Source organism: Camelus ferus, chromosome 20 (assembly GCF_009834535.1).
Source record: "Camelus ferus isolate YT-003-E chromosome 20, BCGSAC_Cfer_1.0, whole genome shotgun sequence".
In the NCBI taxonomy this organism is placed as follows: domain Eukaryota; kingdom Metazoa; phylum Chordata; class Mammalia; order Artiodactyla; family Camelidae; genus Camelus; species Camelus ferus.
Window position 1 is genome coordinate 8,969,188 of NC_045715.1, and position 19,739 is coordinate 8,988,926.

The window sequence follows — 19,739 nt, forward strand, 5'->3', positions numbered from 1 at the left end:
CTTGAGTCCACCCTTAAAGCATGATGGACTTTTATAGGGAATGAGGAAAGAACATTCCAGAAAAGGAGACCTGGACAAAGGCCTGGAGGCGGCCGTGCTTCGGGTCAGTGACGCGGAGGCAGAGCTGGCGTGGAGGGTCCGCCTGGGGGTGCACTGAGAAAGAAGGGGGTTCGCTGGGTCAGGCATGTGAGGATTTAGATTGTATCCCACGGCAGCTGTGAGCCTTTGGGGGTTTTTGAGCCTAGAAGTGAGGGATATGATGGAAACTAGCCTTCAGAATGTATTCCTGGGTCGCTGGGTGTAGAATGAACCAAAAGAGGAGAAGGTTGAAGGCCTGACAGAGAAGCCTCCGAGGCCAGCCCTGTGTCTCGTTCTGCAGAATCACCAGTTGAATTAAATCAAACAATTGGAGGCAGGGAGACTCTTCAAGAGGGTGTTTCTGGTGTGGAACTAGGAGCTGACAAGCATCTGACTGCTGGCAGTGGGAAGAGAGAACAGGCCAGTAGAGAAGGCATTTTAAAAGAACTGACAGAATTTTTAAACTGACAACACCCTTTAATGGATCTAGTTACCTAATTAATGGAAGCTCACATGAACTTCAGCCGTGAGCCGTGAACTCAGATAGCCTGGTGTCCGCAGGACTCTCTTGCTATAGGAAGGACTACAGATGCCTCACTTAGCCCGGTCTCTCTGGCTTCCCTTATTCTTTCCCCAAGAGAGTGGATTTTATCTATTTATAGATCTCACATCCAGAGAGCTTGGGTCAAATAGAGAAGAATACATAAAAGCTGATCATCCTCACCATAGTGTACCTGGCAGCCTCTTAAATACGGTGCAGACAGGACAGGTACAGATGTGCATGGGGTGCGAGTCTGGTGCTTTCCTTTCGGGTTTAAACTTAGTGAGACTTGCTTACTTTTTGGAAGTGAGCAATCAGTCATAATGAATCTGCATCACCACGAGGCAGCTCCATTAACCCTGTTCTGTTACTAATTACTCCAGAGACATCTGGGCCATGTAGAAGGAATTAATAAACTGAGAACTCGAGAACTCTAAATGGAGGTGTACAAGTTGTAGCATGTTCTCAATGTCTGTTGTTCTGTTGACATTTTTGAAAGGAAACAGACAACAATTTGAAAGACACCAAGCATGATTAATAGAGAGTGACAGTGGTTAATGGTCTAGAGGACGTAGGAGCCTGAACTGGGGCTACGTCTGGATCCACGATCAGGGAAAGACATGCCGAAATCTGTCTGCTTTGGCATTTGCTTCCACTTGATCAGGAAAACCGTAATTAACTTGAAGGTTATTTGTCTTACATAGTTTCTCTGCTCTTCAGAGAGATAGAGGGAAGCCCTCCTGCCCCTCCTCAGCCATCTTTCCCCTGCTGTCATCCTCCTCCGTCTTATCTCCATCATCAGGATGCACAGCGGCATATGATACAGGGTCAGGGACTCAGGCATCAGATTCTCTTCCATTCTGGAAGCGCTGTGCCCAGCAGAGTGGTGGCATAATGAATATGATCTGAGATGAATGTTTCTCAAAATGCATCTTTCCTGGAATAATGGCTGACCTTAGAGGAAAAGGATAATTGAGGCAAAGAATGGGGTCTCCTACTTTTCTGAGTCTTCACCAATCACCTCTCCAGCTCTTCTGGCTCCAGAAGTCAAATGTTTTAAGACTGAGTAATCTATTCCTTCTGCCTAAGGTACCTGCGATTAGGTGCCCCATAAGTGCCATTTGAATGAAGATCACCAACTTATGTGATAGCTGAGCATCACAGTCTGACATTCACACGAGTAGTAATGACAGCTGCCATTTTTTGAGAAATTTACAATATACCATTTAGTCCTAGGAGGTGGGTACTATTAACTTCATTCTCTCCTTTTCATAGACGAGGAAAATGAAATTCAGAGAAGTTAAATGTCTTAGTCGTGGTGACATAGCTCTAAGTGCCTGGGATGGAGTCTCCCTATTTTGTTACCCCAGAGTCGTCACTTGTAATCATTAGCTTACACCGTCTCCACTAAGATACCTATTCTTAAAATTCAAAACGGTGGAATTATTGGTGTTCTTGGGTTTTTTTTGTTTGTTTTTTGTTTTGGTTTGGTTTGGTCTTCTTGTTTTTTGCTCTGTCTTTAAATCTATTTAAGAAGTTAGAAACTCCGCTTCATTTGTATATCTCAAAGACAAAATATTATCCAGTCTTTCAGAAATAAATAATGTTTCCAAGGCATTTGATTATAAAGAGGGAAAGAGGCAGTTGGGTTGGGTTTCAAAGAACATGCTAGAAGGATACAGTCTAAGGATCAAAGTTGAGGCCAATCACAGGGGAAGCACTTGACCACAGAGGCTGACAATTCAGCAAAGAGAAGAAACTCCTGCTGATTCTGCAAAACAAGTCCTTCTGCTCCTGTGAACCTGCCCAGGGCCTATTTGCACTGTTTTTAGACCCTGAAATAACACGGAAACTAACTGTACATCAGAACTGATTGGTTGCTGGTTTCAACACTAGGAAGTAGTTGCCACTATTTTCAGCCGCAGTGCATGACTAACGAGAGCCCTCCCTCCAGGGCTTGTCAAGGCAAAGCCAGTACTGCTGTTTAGAACTGAGGGCAGCATCTGCCAGGAACCGTTCTGCAGTCTCATTCTGATTTGTGATTTCGTTATGTTTCTCTGTTGCTCCCTGATCCTCTGTCTGTCCCCATTTCTCCCCAAGATATTCCACCCCACCCTCCTTGCTCTCCTCTTTTAGCTCCCTCTCCAACCTTCCAAAATCATTTAACTACTTCTCCCACTGTCTTTCCCTTCCCTTCTGGTATCTTACTCTGAAAGTGCAAGGAAACTGATGACTAGACCACTGGGGCCCCAGACCTCATCTGTGCCTTTAAATGGAAAAAAAAAAAAAAAGAATCGTAACCCAAAAGTCTCATTAAAAGGTTTACTGTTCACAGTCTCTTAATAACTGATACCTCGAAGGAATGGAAAATTTACCTGAATTTACTCTTCATACCCATTTCTCCATAGTTTTCCAGTCTTAATTTTCTTTTCTCAAAATGGAGACATTCTATTCTTAGTGCATGTAAGGACTGTCTATTAATTAAAACACATTGAAAAGGGGCACTTTCTGCTCTAACCTCTATGATCAGGGCAATGGTTGCAGTGTAATACCTTTTTTTTTTTTTTTTTTTTTGTAACACTGGTAAATTGGAGATTTAATTCACATGGCACTTTTACTGTGATGAAAACACATAATATGAAATTTACCATCTTAACCATTTTTAAGTGTACAGTCAGTAATGGTACATATTTTCACATCGTTGTGCAACAGATTTTCAGAACTTTCTCATCCTGCAAAATTGAAGCTCTGCCTGTTGAACAGCAGCCCTTTCTCTTTTACCTCCCTTTAGCCCCTGGTAACCACCATTCTATTTCTTATTTATATGAATTTGACTACTTCTTGTTTGGTATGAGTGGAATCATACAGTATTTTTCTTTGTATGACGGGCTTATTTCACTTAGCATAGTGTCCTCAAGGTTCTTCCCTGTTGGAGCACATGACAGGGTTTCCTTCCTTTGTAAGACTGAATGGCGCTTCCATTTTGTCTGTTTCTTGCGCTATGTGCAAAGTGCTCTTCCAGCCCTGATACAATTTGCAAAAAGCATTCCCTCATCAACTCCTTTCATGTTGGAGTTGTAGATAGTTGTAAGCTACCAAAAATGTTTAATGTGAAGATGTATAAACGTGGTTCTAAAGAAATTCATATAGTAAGAGAGCAAATCCTTTTGAAAGAGTCAGGAAAAGCATCAGAACGGAGGTTGTATTTAGGACAGACCTTAAAGATGAGCACAATTGGTAGGGATGGGAGAGGAGGTTGCCATGAAACTTGAGGCAAAGGTCACAGAGACACGACTGTATGAGGCATAAGCATGTTCAAGAAATAGCAAACAGCCCGGCTTGGCAGGGATGTGGAATTCCTGTAGGGTAGTAAAGAAAGATGAGGTCAGAAGTGGGTTGAAGGGAAACTGTGAAGAACCTTGAAAGCCAAGATGAAGGATTTAACTTTGGAGGAGGAAGTGGGCATCTCTTGTGGACTTTTAGCAGCAGTTGCTAGATTTCAACCAGAGGTTGATTTCATCTTGAGGTTGGTTGGGTAGGATGGACATTATTGCTGTTAGATGGCTTTACAACTGGACGTATCAGTGTAACTGGAGCTGTCCAGCATCAACCTGAAATTGCAGAGGGCACCAAGCTGCTGCCCTTGGTTCTTCCTCTTGGGCATTGTTTGAATGTCTCAGGGTTAAGTTTTCTGGGGGTGAAGATTTAGTCTGTCTTGTTCCCTGGTGTGCCCTTAGCTAGCTTTGTTCAACAGCAGGATGGGAGACCTTGAGAGGGAGAGAACCCCGTTACAGAAGCGTTGAAGGAGGAGCGGGATGATCATTAGTCCATGAGTTCATAGCAGGATGCTTGCTTATTTAGGAGAAGCTGTGCACATTGTTCTCTGGCTCTGAGTTCTGCATAAATGAAATCTGATTCTCATGTGTTCTGTAGTGTTTGAAGGAAACAGGGCAACGTAGGTAGAAAAGCAACCGTTTATATAAGAGTAGCAATTAGAACATGACAGTTATCCATCAGGAAAACTTGTGGTCCAGTCCTAGATGTCAGGCAGTACACTGGGAATTTCATGGGGAGATGGGGATGCCCTGGTAGACACCACTGCAGATGGTTAGGCCAGCCACCACCATCACTATAAATGCAAGAAATCTGAGTGTGTCCCCCTACAATCGTATTGTGCATCAGATGGATGCAAGGTTAGAGATGAACTGTAGCCATCCTCATTTCCCCTTTATAAGATTTATGGGTCTAGCTTGAACTTCTTGGTACCTTCACTGTGAATGTACTTAACCCTTAATAGTTCCATATGTTCTATGTAGTATTTCATCATATGTGATCTAAATTTAATGCTTTTGAACTTCACAGACAGATCCCCAGGTTCCAGCATTCTGAGACCAGATGAGCATGTTTATGTTTGGCTTCATGACTTTGTGACTTTGCTTTGACTGCTTCTCAGCTTTCGCCTGGACGGTCACAAACAGCCCTCCCATCAGGGCACTGTCCTATCCAGCTCTTTTCTGTTGCCCATCTCTGGACCTTCTCGCCTTCCTTTTTGCCTGTTTTACAGAAGGTTCAGGTTCAACAACCCAGTCATTGATTGGCTGGCCCTCTCCTTGCCTGCTCTCCCTGGGAGCGACGGCACTGGTCTGCATTGCTGCAAAAATAAACAATAGAGTGTGTTTTTATCGATGACTGATAATTTCTAACAAAATATTGATCTGATGAACAGGTTTTTTTTTTTTTTTTCCTCCTCATGATCCTAGGAACATCTGCAGTTTTGACTCTTTGAGAGCCCTTTCCCAACCATGAATAAGGTGTAATTTGACTTTTACAAAGTCGAATTTCATTGCTGCAGAGATGACCAGCCCAAGTGACCTGGTTAGCTGGAGAGCAACCCCCTCTCCTGCCCAGCGTCAGCACCTCAGCAAGGCCTGTTTCCCCCGTTTGTCGTCACCTTCCCAGGTGGCCTTCCCAGGTCAATTTAAAAACAAAGATATTTCTTTGTGAAAAGTGGCACTGAAACGAAGTCCAGTGCTGATGATGCAGTGCAATAATGGCCCTCGAGTTTAGGATCCTGGAAGGTCTCAGGACATCAAACACTTGCTGTGGCTTCCAGGTGCGGGGCTGGCTTCAGGCTGAGGGCATTTAGCACAAATCGCTTGTTACTCTTGGATCCCTTGTCAACACGTTTTGCCTTCCCTGGCATTTGGCCAAGAAGAAGGCCAAGCTACCTTAGAGTCCCCAGGGTGGCCCAGCGGGGTTGGTGGAGCGCCTGTGATCACCTTTCTTGCAGCCGGAGGGATCTGATTCGGTAGTTTAGCGATACTGGACTCTTATTTAAGTTCTAAGTATACCTCTTTTAGGCTCTTTGTGGCTTTGGGTGGGTGCCTGTATCTATGGAAGGAGATCAGACAGTCTAACCCACTGGAACCAGGTGGCAGATGACTGAGAAATTCTTACACTTTCATTCATTAAGATACCAAGTGCTACTCTCATTGTCAAGGACTTCTGGTACATTAGCAGTTATAAATGGGTTTCTACAGCTTCCACCACTGGTGTTAATTTTAAAAAGTGAGAAGAGAGACGAGGGATGTATTCGTGTGGCCCAGACTCATTCTGTGCATAAAGGACAGTTTTCAAGCAGGAGGATCGACTTAGAAGTCACCTGCGGGTTTCATTTCCTTGTCTGAAGTCGTAAGCCAGAGCTGTGTCAGGCTGGGAAATACCGCTCCCTTGGGTTTTATGACTCTGTGACACCATTTGGGTTTATTTTTCTAGTTCTCTGGAACTGGTGGTTTTTGCTCTCTCCACTCCCATCAGCAGAGACAGTTTTATGAATATACTGCGTCTCGATCAGCCTGGCTGCAGAAGACTCATCCATCCCTAAGTCAGCAAGCAGAGAGCCTTGTGTATGTCCCAGCAGGACCAGCCACTGTCGTCACGGATGCGAGAGGCAGAGTGTGTCCTCTCACAATCCATAAATACCATGCAGCAGGGAGATGCAAAGCGTTTGATTCAGCCAGGTGCCATCAGGGGTAAAGGAGGCATTTTTAATCCCTGGATTTTTACAGGTAAAAGTGTCTGGGTCTCAGAAACGTTGGTTCTGTTTCTTATCTGATGAGTAGCAGAGAGTGCAGGTTTCCTGGCTCTCTGTTCTGAATCCTCTCCACTAACTCTCAGGACTGATGCAGGGCGGTGTGGATCGGAAAGACACCAAAACCTGGACGACTTGGCCTTTTTCTCTTCCCGCAGTGCTTTGTTGTGAACCTGGAAAACTCCCAGGATGGTCCCTTGGCTGCCTCTTTGCTCTGTGACTTGATTCACTTCCACCAGGCTTTTTCACCCACTTACTTACAATGCAGCCACCATCCTCGCTGCTGCTTTCGTGGCTTTTGGCCCCCCCCCCCCGACTGGGAAGCTTCAGGTGAGGTGGACTCTCACAGGGGTGGCAAGAGTCCTGTGAGTAACGCTGCAGATGTCTGTAGTGCTTCGCAATTTACAAAGCATGTCCACGTTATCTTGTCTGACCCTCACGATGACCTATGGGAGAAGCCCAGAATATATTACTGTTTTTTCAGAATCAATTAAGACTGCATTTGTCGAATTCCTGTCACATATCAAGGACTGTACTGTGATTATTTTATACTCGGGCCCTCTGCTAACTCGTTTGGGGATTTTGTAAAATTATAAAAAGGTGCCCTTTGGAGGAATGAATTACACAAAGTTCCCCTGTCCTCTGGGATGACTCATACCCGTTCCAGGACAAACCTCGGGCTGGATTTCAGCCCACTCATCCTCTTACGTGGAGACTGTGTAGCTGTTAATCCATTTACTTCTTATAAGAGACTTAGAAGGTAGGCAGTATTCCCTTTCTATGGATGAGAAAACTGAGGCTCAGGAAGGATAAATGTCTTAGGCAGAGAGTACCAGGGCTTCTTGCTCTTAGAGCTAAGATGAAACCCAGCTCTTCTGAGTTCTAAGCTCATGGTGATTTCACTGAGGCCATGCTACCCTCAGCCCGCAGCCAAAGCCTCCAGTAGCCCTGCCTTGCTCTCCTAGAGCAAGTACCAGGGCTGAATGTCCTCCTCCAGAAGGTCCTGAGCACTTGTCATTTTGTCAATGGAGGGAGCAACCTCTTCTCAAAGTAAAGGCACTGAGAGGGTGGCTTCTCACAGTGATCTGGGGGCTTATTTTACAAAGCAGACCCCCGAGCCCCATGGCAAACGTACTGAATCTGAATCTTCACAAGTGAGGCCCAGGAATTTGCCTCCCCCCAACCTCCCTGATGAGGTGGATGAAATTACTGCCATAAGAATTTGGCATCTTAGAAAGGAAAGGTGGGCAGCTTGCAGCACAATCCCATTTCCCTGACTTAGTACAGAAATGTCAGGGCCTCACTGAGCAGAAGTGAGGATTGGGTGTTTATTGGGTTATCTTCGTTGTTGGATAAATGCATATTGTACACACAGGGCAAATCAAAAATCATTAAGAAAAAGACAAGGAATCTAATGTGCTTGAATCAATTGTAGGAAAAGCTAAACATTTGATTAAGTGTTTATTGCTGGAGATGAAATTTTGAAAAGAGGCTCTTTTAGGCAAATTTGTCTGAAACATCCTTAGAGTATTCTAAAGCAAATAAAATGGAAAAGTCCACCCACAAGGATGTAAGAAGTCTTAGGATTCACAAAAATACTCACTGATAAGTGATTTTTATAAATATAAAATTGAATTGGAAGTGCCATTCGACAAGTTGGTTTAAAAACAAATCCTCTAATTGCAAACTTTAGATATAGGCAAGTTGCTCATTAAGTGAGATTTTAGGCAAATTAGTGTTCTCATAAATTGGTTTCTGGCAAATTGGTCTTTTACTTTTTACATGTTGGAGACATAGAGATAGAACCTGGACACCATACTGATGACCTTGCAGGATGGGCATCTGCCCAGGGCTGGGTGGAACTGACGCATCCCAGCCTCAGGCAGCACCCACTCCAGGCAGTTTAGCACCCCAGCATCAGCGATTCTCAGTTCCCTGTGTATCGTAAGCACCTGGGAAGCATTTTAAATCCAAACACCTGGCCCAGAGATTCTGGTTCAGTAGGTCACAAATGAAGCCCAGGAATGTGAACTTCTAGAAAGATCAGGCCCCTGGAATTACTAGGCTTTTCTGTATCTCAGCTATAGGATCAGCAGTTTAGGGTCCACACACTCACAGCTGCATGATCCTGAAATTTGTATCCATTTTATGCTCACATCTCCCTCCTAGCATATCTACTTCTGGAGAAGGTGTGAATTTATCCCAGAGCAGAGCATCATAGCTTCAGCTTATTCCATAAACATGTTTGGAGCCTCTTGCTAGGTGAGCTGGGCACCGTACAAGGTGCTAAGGCTATAATGACAAGGTATTTGTGGTCCTTTCTCTGTACGAGGAGACAACCGTGTAAATGGGAAGGACGGAATAGTGTCTTCAGAGTCCGGGGCCATCATCTGTAAAAGTGAAATGATAGGAGTGTCTACATCACTGGCTTGTTGAGGGGATCGAGTTGGTTAGATGCGTAAAGCGCTTGGAACACTCTCTGGCGCGTGGTAAGCATAGTGGAAGGGTTGGCTTTAGCTTATTACTGTCATCATCATCACTGCCGCAGTGGGTCCAGCCAGGGATGTAACCATCAGGGAAGGTTTTCAGGAGAGATTATGTTTGAGCTGAAGCTCGAAGGGACAGTAGGAATTAACCCAGAAGACAAAACAGAACTGAAGAAAAGTCACCAAGCCTCAGGGGTTTGAAACGTCAGGTGGTTTGGGGAACCCAGCAGTTCAGGAGTGAGGGGTGGGCTGTGTGCAGGTGCCACCAGGCTCCCAGGGTGTGATCGGAAGCCCCCTACAGTTGGAAGAGCCCACCGTGGATGCCACGTGAGCAGGCTGGCCAGCCCAGCCGCCATGCTCACACCTGGTCCCCACGTGGGGCAGCCGAGCCTTCTCTGTGACCGTGAATCCGATCAGGCGTCCTCTCAGGTGGGATGATTGTTCCCAGATGAGGGAATTAAAATTGGTGGCATTAAAGTCACCTGTGGAGGGACACGCCCTTAGTGGACCTGAACCTTGGGCTACTGAATCCCATGCCTGTTGTATGATGGCAGAATTGTAGGCATCCTGCATAGCCGAGAAAAGACCTCTTTGAAGGTCCGTGGGTTTCCATGAGCAGATAAGTGTGTTTGTTCCCCCTTCCCACTGCTGGTGAGCCTCAGCCTGACAGCTGTGTGACAGACACTGTGACACCTGGGTCCCTGAGCACCCCTGGCACCAATGTGCTTCGAGCAGGAAGTGAGAGCTGGTGGATGCTTGTTGAGTGGTACTCACCTGAGTTGATGCATTTTATCTCAAGGCCCACAGTCCTCAGGTGGGCACGTGTGGTGCTCTAGGTTTTTTCCCTGATGCTCCAAAACTCACATCTGCCTCTCACCCTCCTTCCGCCACAGATTCTGGCGCCCCCGTGAAATTGCCTTGTCTGCCAGTGAAGCTGTCGCCTCCGCTACCTCCAAAGAAAGTCATGATCTGTATGCCTGTGGGGGGGCCAGACCTCTCCCTGGCATCCTATGCTGCCCAGAAGAGCGGCCAGCAGGGCGGGACCCAGCACCACCACACGGTCCTGCCCTCCCAGATCCAGCACCAGCTGCAGTACGGCAGCCTCAGCCAGCACCTCCCCTCCAGCACCGGCTCCCTCCCCATGCACCCCTCGGGCTGCAGGATGATAGACGAGCTGAACAAAACGCTGGCCATGACCATGCAGAGGCTGGAAAGGTAATGGAGGGAAGGGTGAGGGCAAGAGGGAGAGTTTGGCTGGGTTGGGGGTTGGGGGTCCAACCATGACCAAGAAATCTGGAGACCAGGGCAAGGGCTCATCCCCACTGTGGGGTGGAAAAAGTTTAAAAGTAAAATCAGACCAAAATCTGAATGTCAAGTATGGAAGGAAAAAAAATAGTGTTGTCAATTACCAAACTATAGAACAATCGCGTTTATCAAAAAGAAAAAGTAGCACGTATACGTACGTACATCTGTGCATGTAGATGGATGGATGGATGGAGAGCACATTTGTGCCTCTGTAAGCCTTAACCTATTTTGGAAGCATACGCACATAGTCATTACTGTGGTAACCCCTAGGGCAGGGAGAAGGGGAGAAAATCTTTTTTATTTCGTGTCCTTCTGTACTGCTTAATTGTCTTTTAATTTTGTGTATTTTACTTTTATGTTGTAAAAAACAATGTGAATGTGAGATAAGAAAAGAAGAGAACTGGCAGGGTGGTGGTGGAAAACCAGAGAGATGGGAAAGGCGGAGAGGTACGCCCTTGTTCTTGCTGATAGAGGGAGCAGAGTCCTGTAGGCTGATTATGTGCGTTTGAGCCTCTCATTTTTACCAACAACTGGTGAGGTCCCTTCTTTCACCAGAATCTGCCTCCAATAGCATTGCAGGGAGGTCTGCTAAGAGGATTCCAAGGGCAGGTCTGCAGCAGAGATCCTGACTGCCCACCACCCAGGGAGGTCTCTCATGCTGGTTCTGAATTGCTCATGTGTGCGTGCACGTGTGTTTTCAAACACCACCTCGCTGGTGCCCAGGAGGTAGCTGAGATTTCCCAGTACAATTCCCAGGCGTGTTGCCTGACCCAGTTCCCTGGCAGGCCAAGGGGGAAGTGTTGCAATCTGGCATGAGGATGTGTCTGAGCTGGGGTCCTGAATGCCTGTCCCAGGTTAGTTAAACTGGGTCCTGCAGATGGGAAGATTCCAGCCCGAGAGCCCAGCCAATCACCAGGCTGAGAGCCAGAGGCCAAGATGGACACAGTCGGGAACTTTCTGTTGTAGTTTCCCAACGCTCAGTGGCTTTCTCCCTCCTTCTATCTCAGCCAAGTACTCTATGTTTGGGAAATTAGTAAACTCTAAGGGAAGTTGTTATCACTAAGAATTTTGGCTTGACAGGTTCATGTGAATATCTACCCTCACTGAAAAAAATATGTATATATTTGGCCCACTGGCATCATTCTCAACTACTGTCATTGTTAATGAGGACAATAATAATTTAGAATTTGATGGTTCTTTGTAGTTTATCACACACCTCTGTTACCATCTTAATCCTCACATTACCTAGGGAAACTGAGTCAGCAGAGAAATTAAGGAGGGCTGTGTTCCCCAACACCAGCTACTCAAAGAGTGGTCCAGAAACTTGGTGCCCATCTGCAGAAATTATACAGAAACTGAGAGCAAGCTTTTAGGTACCTTTGTAGCAACTTGACAGAATAATTTATATAAAGAGGTTTTATTTGCTGTGCGTTTTTATTGTATTTTTTTAAAGCATCAGTTTGTGATGGATTGAAAGTTAAAATATATAAGTCAACCAGCTGACCCATAAAACTGGTCCTCCCCATAGACATTTTGAAAAGTACTGCCCTAGGTAGTAAGCCAAGGGTCCAAGGCTTTAAGGGTCCTGGGTCTTCCTCCTGCAAATCTAAAACTCTTTGGACTACAGCACAATTAATTTCCTGCCCCCACATCTCCCGTAACCCTCAGTACATTTTTGTATCTCTTCAGGAGCTTTAACCATCTGGAAAAGATACTCATGACAGTGGATATTGGCTAAAAACATTTCTACTTAAAGCATACATGCCATTTAAAAAGTTTCCATTGAAAGTATTAATTAACAAATTACATGAGATTCATTAGTTCAGAAGTTTCTGTGTGTATTTGTAGAATATTTTGAGTATAGACCAGTGGGAAAGTCTATTGGACCTACATGGGGTCAGGTTCTCTATTGAAATGAATCAGAGAGAGTGAATGGGAAGGGAGATAATGGGATATTGCAGTGGGGTGGGGGAGGGGATCGGAGGAAGGACAGCATGAGCTTGACAGCTGAACCCAGGCAATCTCCTGTGCTTTGTGCCACCCTGAGACCCTTGTTACCTCCTCGGTCTCCCCGCCTGCCCACCCTGGGCCAAGGCACAGGGTTGTTCTGGTAGACCAGCCAGGACACAGGGTTAATGCATGCGTCGCTTTGACAAGATCGCCCTCCAGAGAAAACGAGGCCTTTGGTCCAAGCAAAGAAGGATTGAGAGAGCTTTCTGAGCATCCACATTATCTTCCAGGAGTCCTGGAAGGATCTGGGAGCAGAAGGGGGTCACAGGCACCTTTCAGTTTAGTGCTGTCTCCGGGGAGGTCATCCTTCTTTTTACCCCCTGAAAATTCTCCCTGCTACCTGTCAACATGATTTCACTCTTACTCTGACCAAGTTTCATTCATTCAGAAAGAATCATTTCTCTATTCTGGCAATCTCCAGTGACAGAAAAAAAAAATCGCAAAAAGGAAGAAATATTACTGAACGCAGAACCTGAGATCTCTTAGAATGTCCCATATAGTCCAGACCCTGGTGAAACGTTGTATGTAACTTGAAAATCAAATGATGAACTTAACAGCATTAATGCCTGACGTTGGACCATAAATATGAATACATAGTCATCATGTAATTGAAAGGGGCCCCCGAAGACCACTGATGCGGCTAGCCACTGCCTTTTGCAGCCTTTCTGACAATTTGTCCTCTGGTCTCTGAAAGAATGGGACCCCCCCTAGGTACCACGATGGCACAATCCATTGTCCAGAAAGTCTGATTATCAGAGTTCTTTTTTTTTTTTCCAGAGTTCTTTCTTACATTAAGTTAAAAATTTTCCTTATTATAACTGCATTGTCCCAGCCTTGTTGCTAATCTTCCTTTCCCATGAAAGGCTTTCAAGAAAGTCTTTGAAGACAGCTACTATCTCCTTTATCAAATGGCTTCTCTCTTTCAGGCTGATAATCCCATGGAATCATCTGTTGAGATGGTTTCTAGACCCTTTACCATCTTGTATTCGCTCAAGATTACTCTGTTTTGATTTGTATGAAGATTTTCTTAACCATTACCCTAACCCGAACTTGCTTGATGATACTAAAAAGTCCCGTGTAGTTAGTTACATAGTGTTGGCTCACCAGATTTGGGGTAAAGGGTGCAGAAGGAGAGAACTAGAGACAAGTTGAAGCAAACTTAAAGAGTTCTGTATTTATCCGAGGTCACCGGCTGCCCTAGGCAGCGTGGCCAAGCTGGAGGCAGCCCCCACTCCCCACATCATGGCTGAGTGCCTGGGTTCCAGAATCTAACTACCAGGATTTCAGTCTCAGAGATACCACTACATTTTGCCTTTGATTCCTCATCTTTAAAACAGGGATGATAATACCACCATCAACCTCGTTTGGGTTGTTTGCGAGGAACAAATGACGCTGAGGCCACATCAGGCATCTTATTACATGATATATAAGAAGTGTCCCATAGATGGTGGCGAATGTTAAGCAGAATTCTATGGAACTCAGAGTGCGCCTTCAGTGCCCCTGAAAGGCGTATTCAAATAGATTGGATCCAATCTGGTTGGAAATTTTGTGTCAGTTTCCTCGAGTTAGATCATCTTCATTTATCTTCTCTTCCCTGATGATTCACATCTTCTTTGAAGGTGACTCCACAGGGGTGACCCTACTGCCTCCTCCCACGACTGCGTAGCTGCCACCCAGGGCCGCCCCGTCTGTCCTGATCCTCTTTCCTCAACCATGACTAGGGCTTGAGCCTGGCAAGGAACCTCCCTCTCAGCTGCTTTTCCTCCACTAAGGAGAGAGATTGAGCCCATCCCAGAAGAAGAGCTGGGGTCGATGGGGGTGTGGTCTGAGAGCCCTTGCTCCGCTCCCGCTGCTGGCTTCTCCCTGTAGCTGCAAACCAGTGCCCTGGGATAATGGAGAGATGCCGCTGGGGTGAGTGTTGCACCTGCCTAGTAAGTTGGGGAAAGAGGATAGTCAGTACGCATGGCTCTGCTCACGGCTCCTGATCCAGCCCCTGGAGCCAGGAGCAGGTCAGAGCGTCTGTGGATCGAGGCCTGGCAACAACCCTGGAGCTGCTGGAGGTGGGAGGGAGCCTGGCTTCTGTGTCTCTTTCCCTCCCTCCCTTCCGCGCCCCATGTTCCTGGAGCTCCTTAGCCTTAGAGTCTTCTGAGCTTGCTTCCCTCCTGGGTGGGGCAGGCTCCAAGGGAGAAAGGAGGATATATAAGAAGCAACCTTTCTTTGTCCTCTGGGGTAAATGAGCTTGATCTGCAGATGGAGAGAACCTCTGATGTTTAATTTCCATAAAAATTCAGAGAGAGAAATATACATATCTATGTATATTTCTTTAAATTTTCACATCTTTGATATGTCTGTACAAACAACCCATTCCCTCCGCCTGAAGCCTGAGTGGGCACATGGAAAAACTCTAAGTGTGTTTCATTCAAAAGTATTAGTTCAGTGATTAAAACTTAAAAAAAAAAAGATTATACAATGTTTTTTTTTTTAATATCTGCAATAGGCTCTGTGATCTGGTTGGCATCCATCCCGGAATACAGACTTAAAATCCTAATCAGCCTCTGATTTTCTTTCCCATCCTAATTCAGTTGACCAGTTCTGTGTCCTCTGGTTTCCTTCTTAGTAAAATGAAGTGGGATGTGTACCCCCATTGACCCTGAAGGAAGTTAGGAAGGTTCTGAAGGGAGTGCGCTTGAAACAGATCTTCCCTTTCTCTATGAAAGGTGACTTCATACTTCTGGTTACTCATACCAAAAAAATTTTTTTTTAATTTTTATTTATTTATTTTTTAATTGAAGTACACTCAGTTATAGTGTGTCAATTTCTGGTGTAAGGCACAGTTTGAGATTTGCAAATGTTAGCCTATATATATATATATATATATATATAAATAGATTTAAAAAAACAAGTTTCTTCTGTATAGCACAGGGAACTATATTCAATATCTTGTAATAACCTTTAATGAAAAAGAATATGAAAAAAAATATGTATTTATATGCATGACTGGGACATTGTGCTGTACCAGAAATACTGAGGTCACCCTTGACGCCTTTCCTTTTCTCGTACCCCATGTCTGATTGGTCAGCAAGTCCTATCTCGTCTACACTGAGAATACATCTAGGCAGGGCCCCTCCCACTGCTGCCGCTGCCTGTGGTCTGAGCCCCCGTGGTCCCTCCTACCTGGTCTCCTGCTTCCACACCTGCCTCGTCAGTCTGTCCTTGACACAACAGTCAAAGAGATGAGGTTTAACAAAAATCAGATCATGACTGTTAGTTCTCTAGGGCCACCGTAGCAAAGCACCCCAGACCCAGTGGGTCAGCTGGTAGGCAGGCTTCTCTGGAATCAGACAGAAAGAGCCAAGAGAAGAGGGAGGAGGGGAGTGAGAGAACATTCTAGGCAGATTAGAGGAAGGAATGATAACACTGTCTCCAAACAGGTGATGAGATTTTTAATAAGCAGAGACAGGAAGCAATCATAGAGGGTGAGAGAAATGACAGACGATTGCAATCTGACGGACGTAAGGAGGAACCTAGGAACCACTGTAGAGAATACAGAAGATCTTTTTACAAGATCAGGCTAACAGCTGTCCCAAATGGTTTACTCATGTGCTTCATAAAGAAAATCCCTACAAGTGAGATTGTCTGCTAAGGACCTGTCCAACCCTGTAACTCCACGTTAGAGATACTGAAGTAGATTGTAAACTCTAATGTGAATGTTTTCTAGAAATACAGTGGTTTTACCTCTTCTGGGATGTTAGTTGTACATCTGTGTTAATACAGCTAGTCCAGACCAACAATGGCCAACCAGACCCAAGAAGGCTTCCAGAACCATCTTGAACTCTTAGCAACACTTACTGGGCACTGCATACATTAGCTAGGGATTAAATTACTATCTGTCAAGAATATTAAAGAAGGAACAATTTCAACATTGGACAGAAGAAATTGAAATCAATCTTTATAATTCTGGCATTCCGTAGTTATCTTTTAGGGCTTTCAAAGAGCATGTATGAAATGTATAAAAACATTTCAGGGTGACAATTACTTTTCTTCATGTGGTCTCCAGGATCACAGGAAATTCTAAAGAATAATTCTTGGTCCTGACCTGGATGATCCTCAGGGTTCCTTTTAGCTTTAACAGTCTGACATAATTACTGCATTGGTTTATGTTAATATTTCCACCAGCAAATCAGTGTCCCATGATGATCAACAGATGTGCCTTGGTGCCCTAGAAAAGTGAACCTCTGAATAACTACATCTTATCTGCTTGAAGTGGCATTTGTTTGAAGAAGTTTGGTATCCTGTTCACTGTATAGTAAATGGCGTACATTTTCAAGCGAAATGTATTTCCAGAGAAAGACTCTCTTTCTTGTACTGATGACCATCTTCTTCAAAATCTCGTGCAATTCTGGTGACATATTTGTCCCTGACTCTTTGAGGCCACAGTTATCAATCTCTTCCTTTAGGTCAGTACTTTGATTTTACAGCATGTATTTATCATCTGTAGGTGGTGGTGTGCAGTTTAGCTGCTGTTTTAAGGGGCACGATGAGATTTCAGTGCAAGGTAATGTCACCCTGAGCAGGAGAGAGCCTCCCCTGCAAGGCTAGTGAGCAAACTGGTCAGAGGAAGGTTAAAATGAGACTAGATGAATCACTAACATCTTTTGAAGTCTTAAGAGGATAAAAAAGGAAATGTATTTTAAAAAAAGAAAAGACAGAGAATATGCTTCTGAATGCTTATGTGTACATCAGCAGAAACCTTGCCTTTGCCCAGTACATCAGTATTCTTTGATCTTGGAAACCATTGTCCAGAATGATTCTGCAAGCTAGAGGAAGTGTTTTAACAAACTAGTGGGTAATATCCATCATGACTGGTTTATGAGAAATTGCTGGTGTTAAAATACATCCCTTTTTAAAACAGCAACTACCAACATTGACGTTTATGAAGCATTATTCTCTGATCTTGCAGCAGCCTGTGCCAGGTAGGGAAATAGGTTTCTCCATTTACCAGATGGGGAACCGAAAGACCAAAATGCTCAACCAGTGAGTGGTTCAGCTGAGGCTCAAACATAGGTCTCCTCACTTCATGTCCTGACTTCCTGGCGCCACCATCCAGCCAAGCAAGACATAGGGCATTGCTGATGTCTTAGGAGAAAGTCATGTGGGAAAGCCACCATTGTGTGGTTCCTCCGTCAGACATGGAGGTGCTGTTGGTCAGACTCTGGGTGTCGTATGGTTTTATTCATCACATCCCGACCCCAGACACTATTTCAGAAATGTGGGTCATTGGTCCCTGGAGGGACAGAGAAAGGGATATGAATGAATTTATTTAAATTCATTACCACCACTGGAAAAAAGGGAGCTCAGAACACATTCTCTACTCAGGAAAGCTTCGTCCCCTAGTCTATATATAGAACAGCATCGTTTCCTGCTGACTAAAGCCCACCGAAAACACAAAAGCTCCAATGTTGAGTTTCTTATCTTAGAAGGCTAATCCTAGGCCATGGTAAAACACACAGTGTGTGCCTACTTTCCTAAAATGAAACCGATGAACTGTTTTCTTGGGTTTCAGTGGTTATTTCTGTCACTCTTTCAGCCTCAGGCACTGCAGTTTGTAACATAATTTCTCACATGTTTTTAAGCCCCGAGAAGAAAACAGCTGATTGTCCCCTCTCCTCTCCGAGAACTCTTTATAACTCTGTGCAGTGTAAATTACTGAAGCCGTTCCCACTGAAGTTTAATTTCATTTTCGGCATCGTGTTGGAGGGATTTATAAATTGTCTCTGTCCTTTCAGGAGATTAATGTCTTTTTTTTTTTTTTCATTTTGACAGTAGTTGCATTTGTAATCAGATGCCAGAAAGCAGTGTCCCTTTATGACACGTTTTTCTTTAGCAATGGTGGTGAAATGGTTCCCAGGTATTTTCCAAGAAGATTAAGGGTTTAAAATAGTCAGTGATTTTTAATTTCAAAACCTGCCCCTGATTTCCTGCAAGAGAGTTGAAGGTGCTTGAGAATGGGTAATCCTGCGCCCAGGGATGAGCCGCAGTGTGTACCAGGCATCAGCCTATGGCCATGTGGTGCAGATAAAGTGATGGTTATAAAGGTCCTTTGAAAAGGGGCCAACTGTTGTAATGACCGAGTCATTGTAGATGTCTTGGCATTCGTTTCTTGATGAATTATTAAAAATAAAATGCCTCTCCCTCACCAGTAATGAACATGAAAGGTAAAACAGTCTCTTAATTTTCAAAGTCTAGGGATTTCTCAGAAGCATGTGACTATTTAAATGGTAGGAAATTGTGGATGGGGACCTGAGGGGCGCCATTATGTTCTCAATTTATGTGTCTCCTACTTGGTTTAGTAGAGTCAAAAAAGAGAGTTGAATTTGCCAGAAAGAAATTAAAATGTTATTCTTGATGAAGACAGGACCAAGGGGAGAGAATATAGCTTTTCACTTCCCCAACAAATCGTGGGGACAGAGTGAAGGAGTCTGAAATGTGTGCTTTTTACCAATTTAGGACTGCCATCTTACTCTCAAGCTTTCTGAATCCTGTTTTTGTGTGTCTCTTGTAGATAGCAGGCCTCCTGTTTTAGATAAACTTCTGTTCTTCCTGACTTACTCTTTTTTTTCTCATGAAGGTAGATATTCAGGCACTTCCATCCTCTGGGGAGAAAGGACAAAACAAAGTTCACATCCTCACAAACTTAGCTTTCAGTGGAGGAGACAGATCATACACCAGTGAATGTGTTATATGCTGGGTATATACGTGTATACACTGCAGAAGATACAAACGGGAGTGGGAGCGGGTGATGGTGATGCCGTTCCTCAAGGAACTACATCATTAACGTGGCCACAGTAAACCCCTGGCATCTCTTCTTACTGATGACACGCCATCACCCAAGGCTGGATTATCCAGCTTCGTGGTCATCCTCTCCTCTCTCTCATATCCTGTTCTCTCTGCACACCTCCTCACCCCAGCCACGTGCTACTCACACAGACACTGCTGTACCACCCAGGTCTAGAATTCAAACCTGTCTCTGTCCCATCAGAGCCTACAGCCTGGGGGCTCTTCCCAGCAAAACTCACAGCAAAAGAGGAATTGAGCTCTGTGAGCATCTGTTGTCCTTGCTTTTCATTATCCAGGTAATTATTTTATTTCGTGTTTTTCTTTTGAATTTGGGGTGCAAACTGCACTTTATAGTCAGCATGTCCACAGGCAAGGAAATAGTGACACGGGG

The 19,739-nt window shown here is 44.7% G+C and overlaps 1 protein-coding gene across 1 annotated transcript in view; it reads left to right on the forward strand.

The window, feature by feature from the left end:
• The window catches only part of PHACTR1 (phosphatase and actin regulator 1), a 438,449-nt gene that overhangs the window by 364,950 nt on the left and 53,760 nt on the right, over nt 1-19,739 (forward strand). Inside the window, 1 exon segment of the mRNA XM_032462504.1 lies at nt 10,090-10,411. Coding sequence (XP_032318395.1) covers nt 10,090-10,411 — 322 coding nt within the window.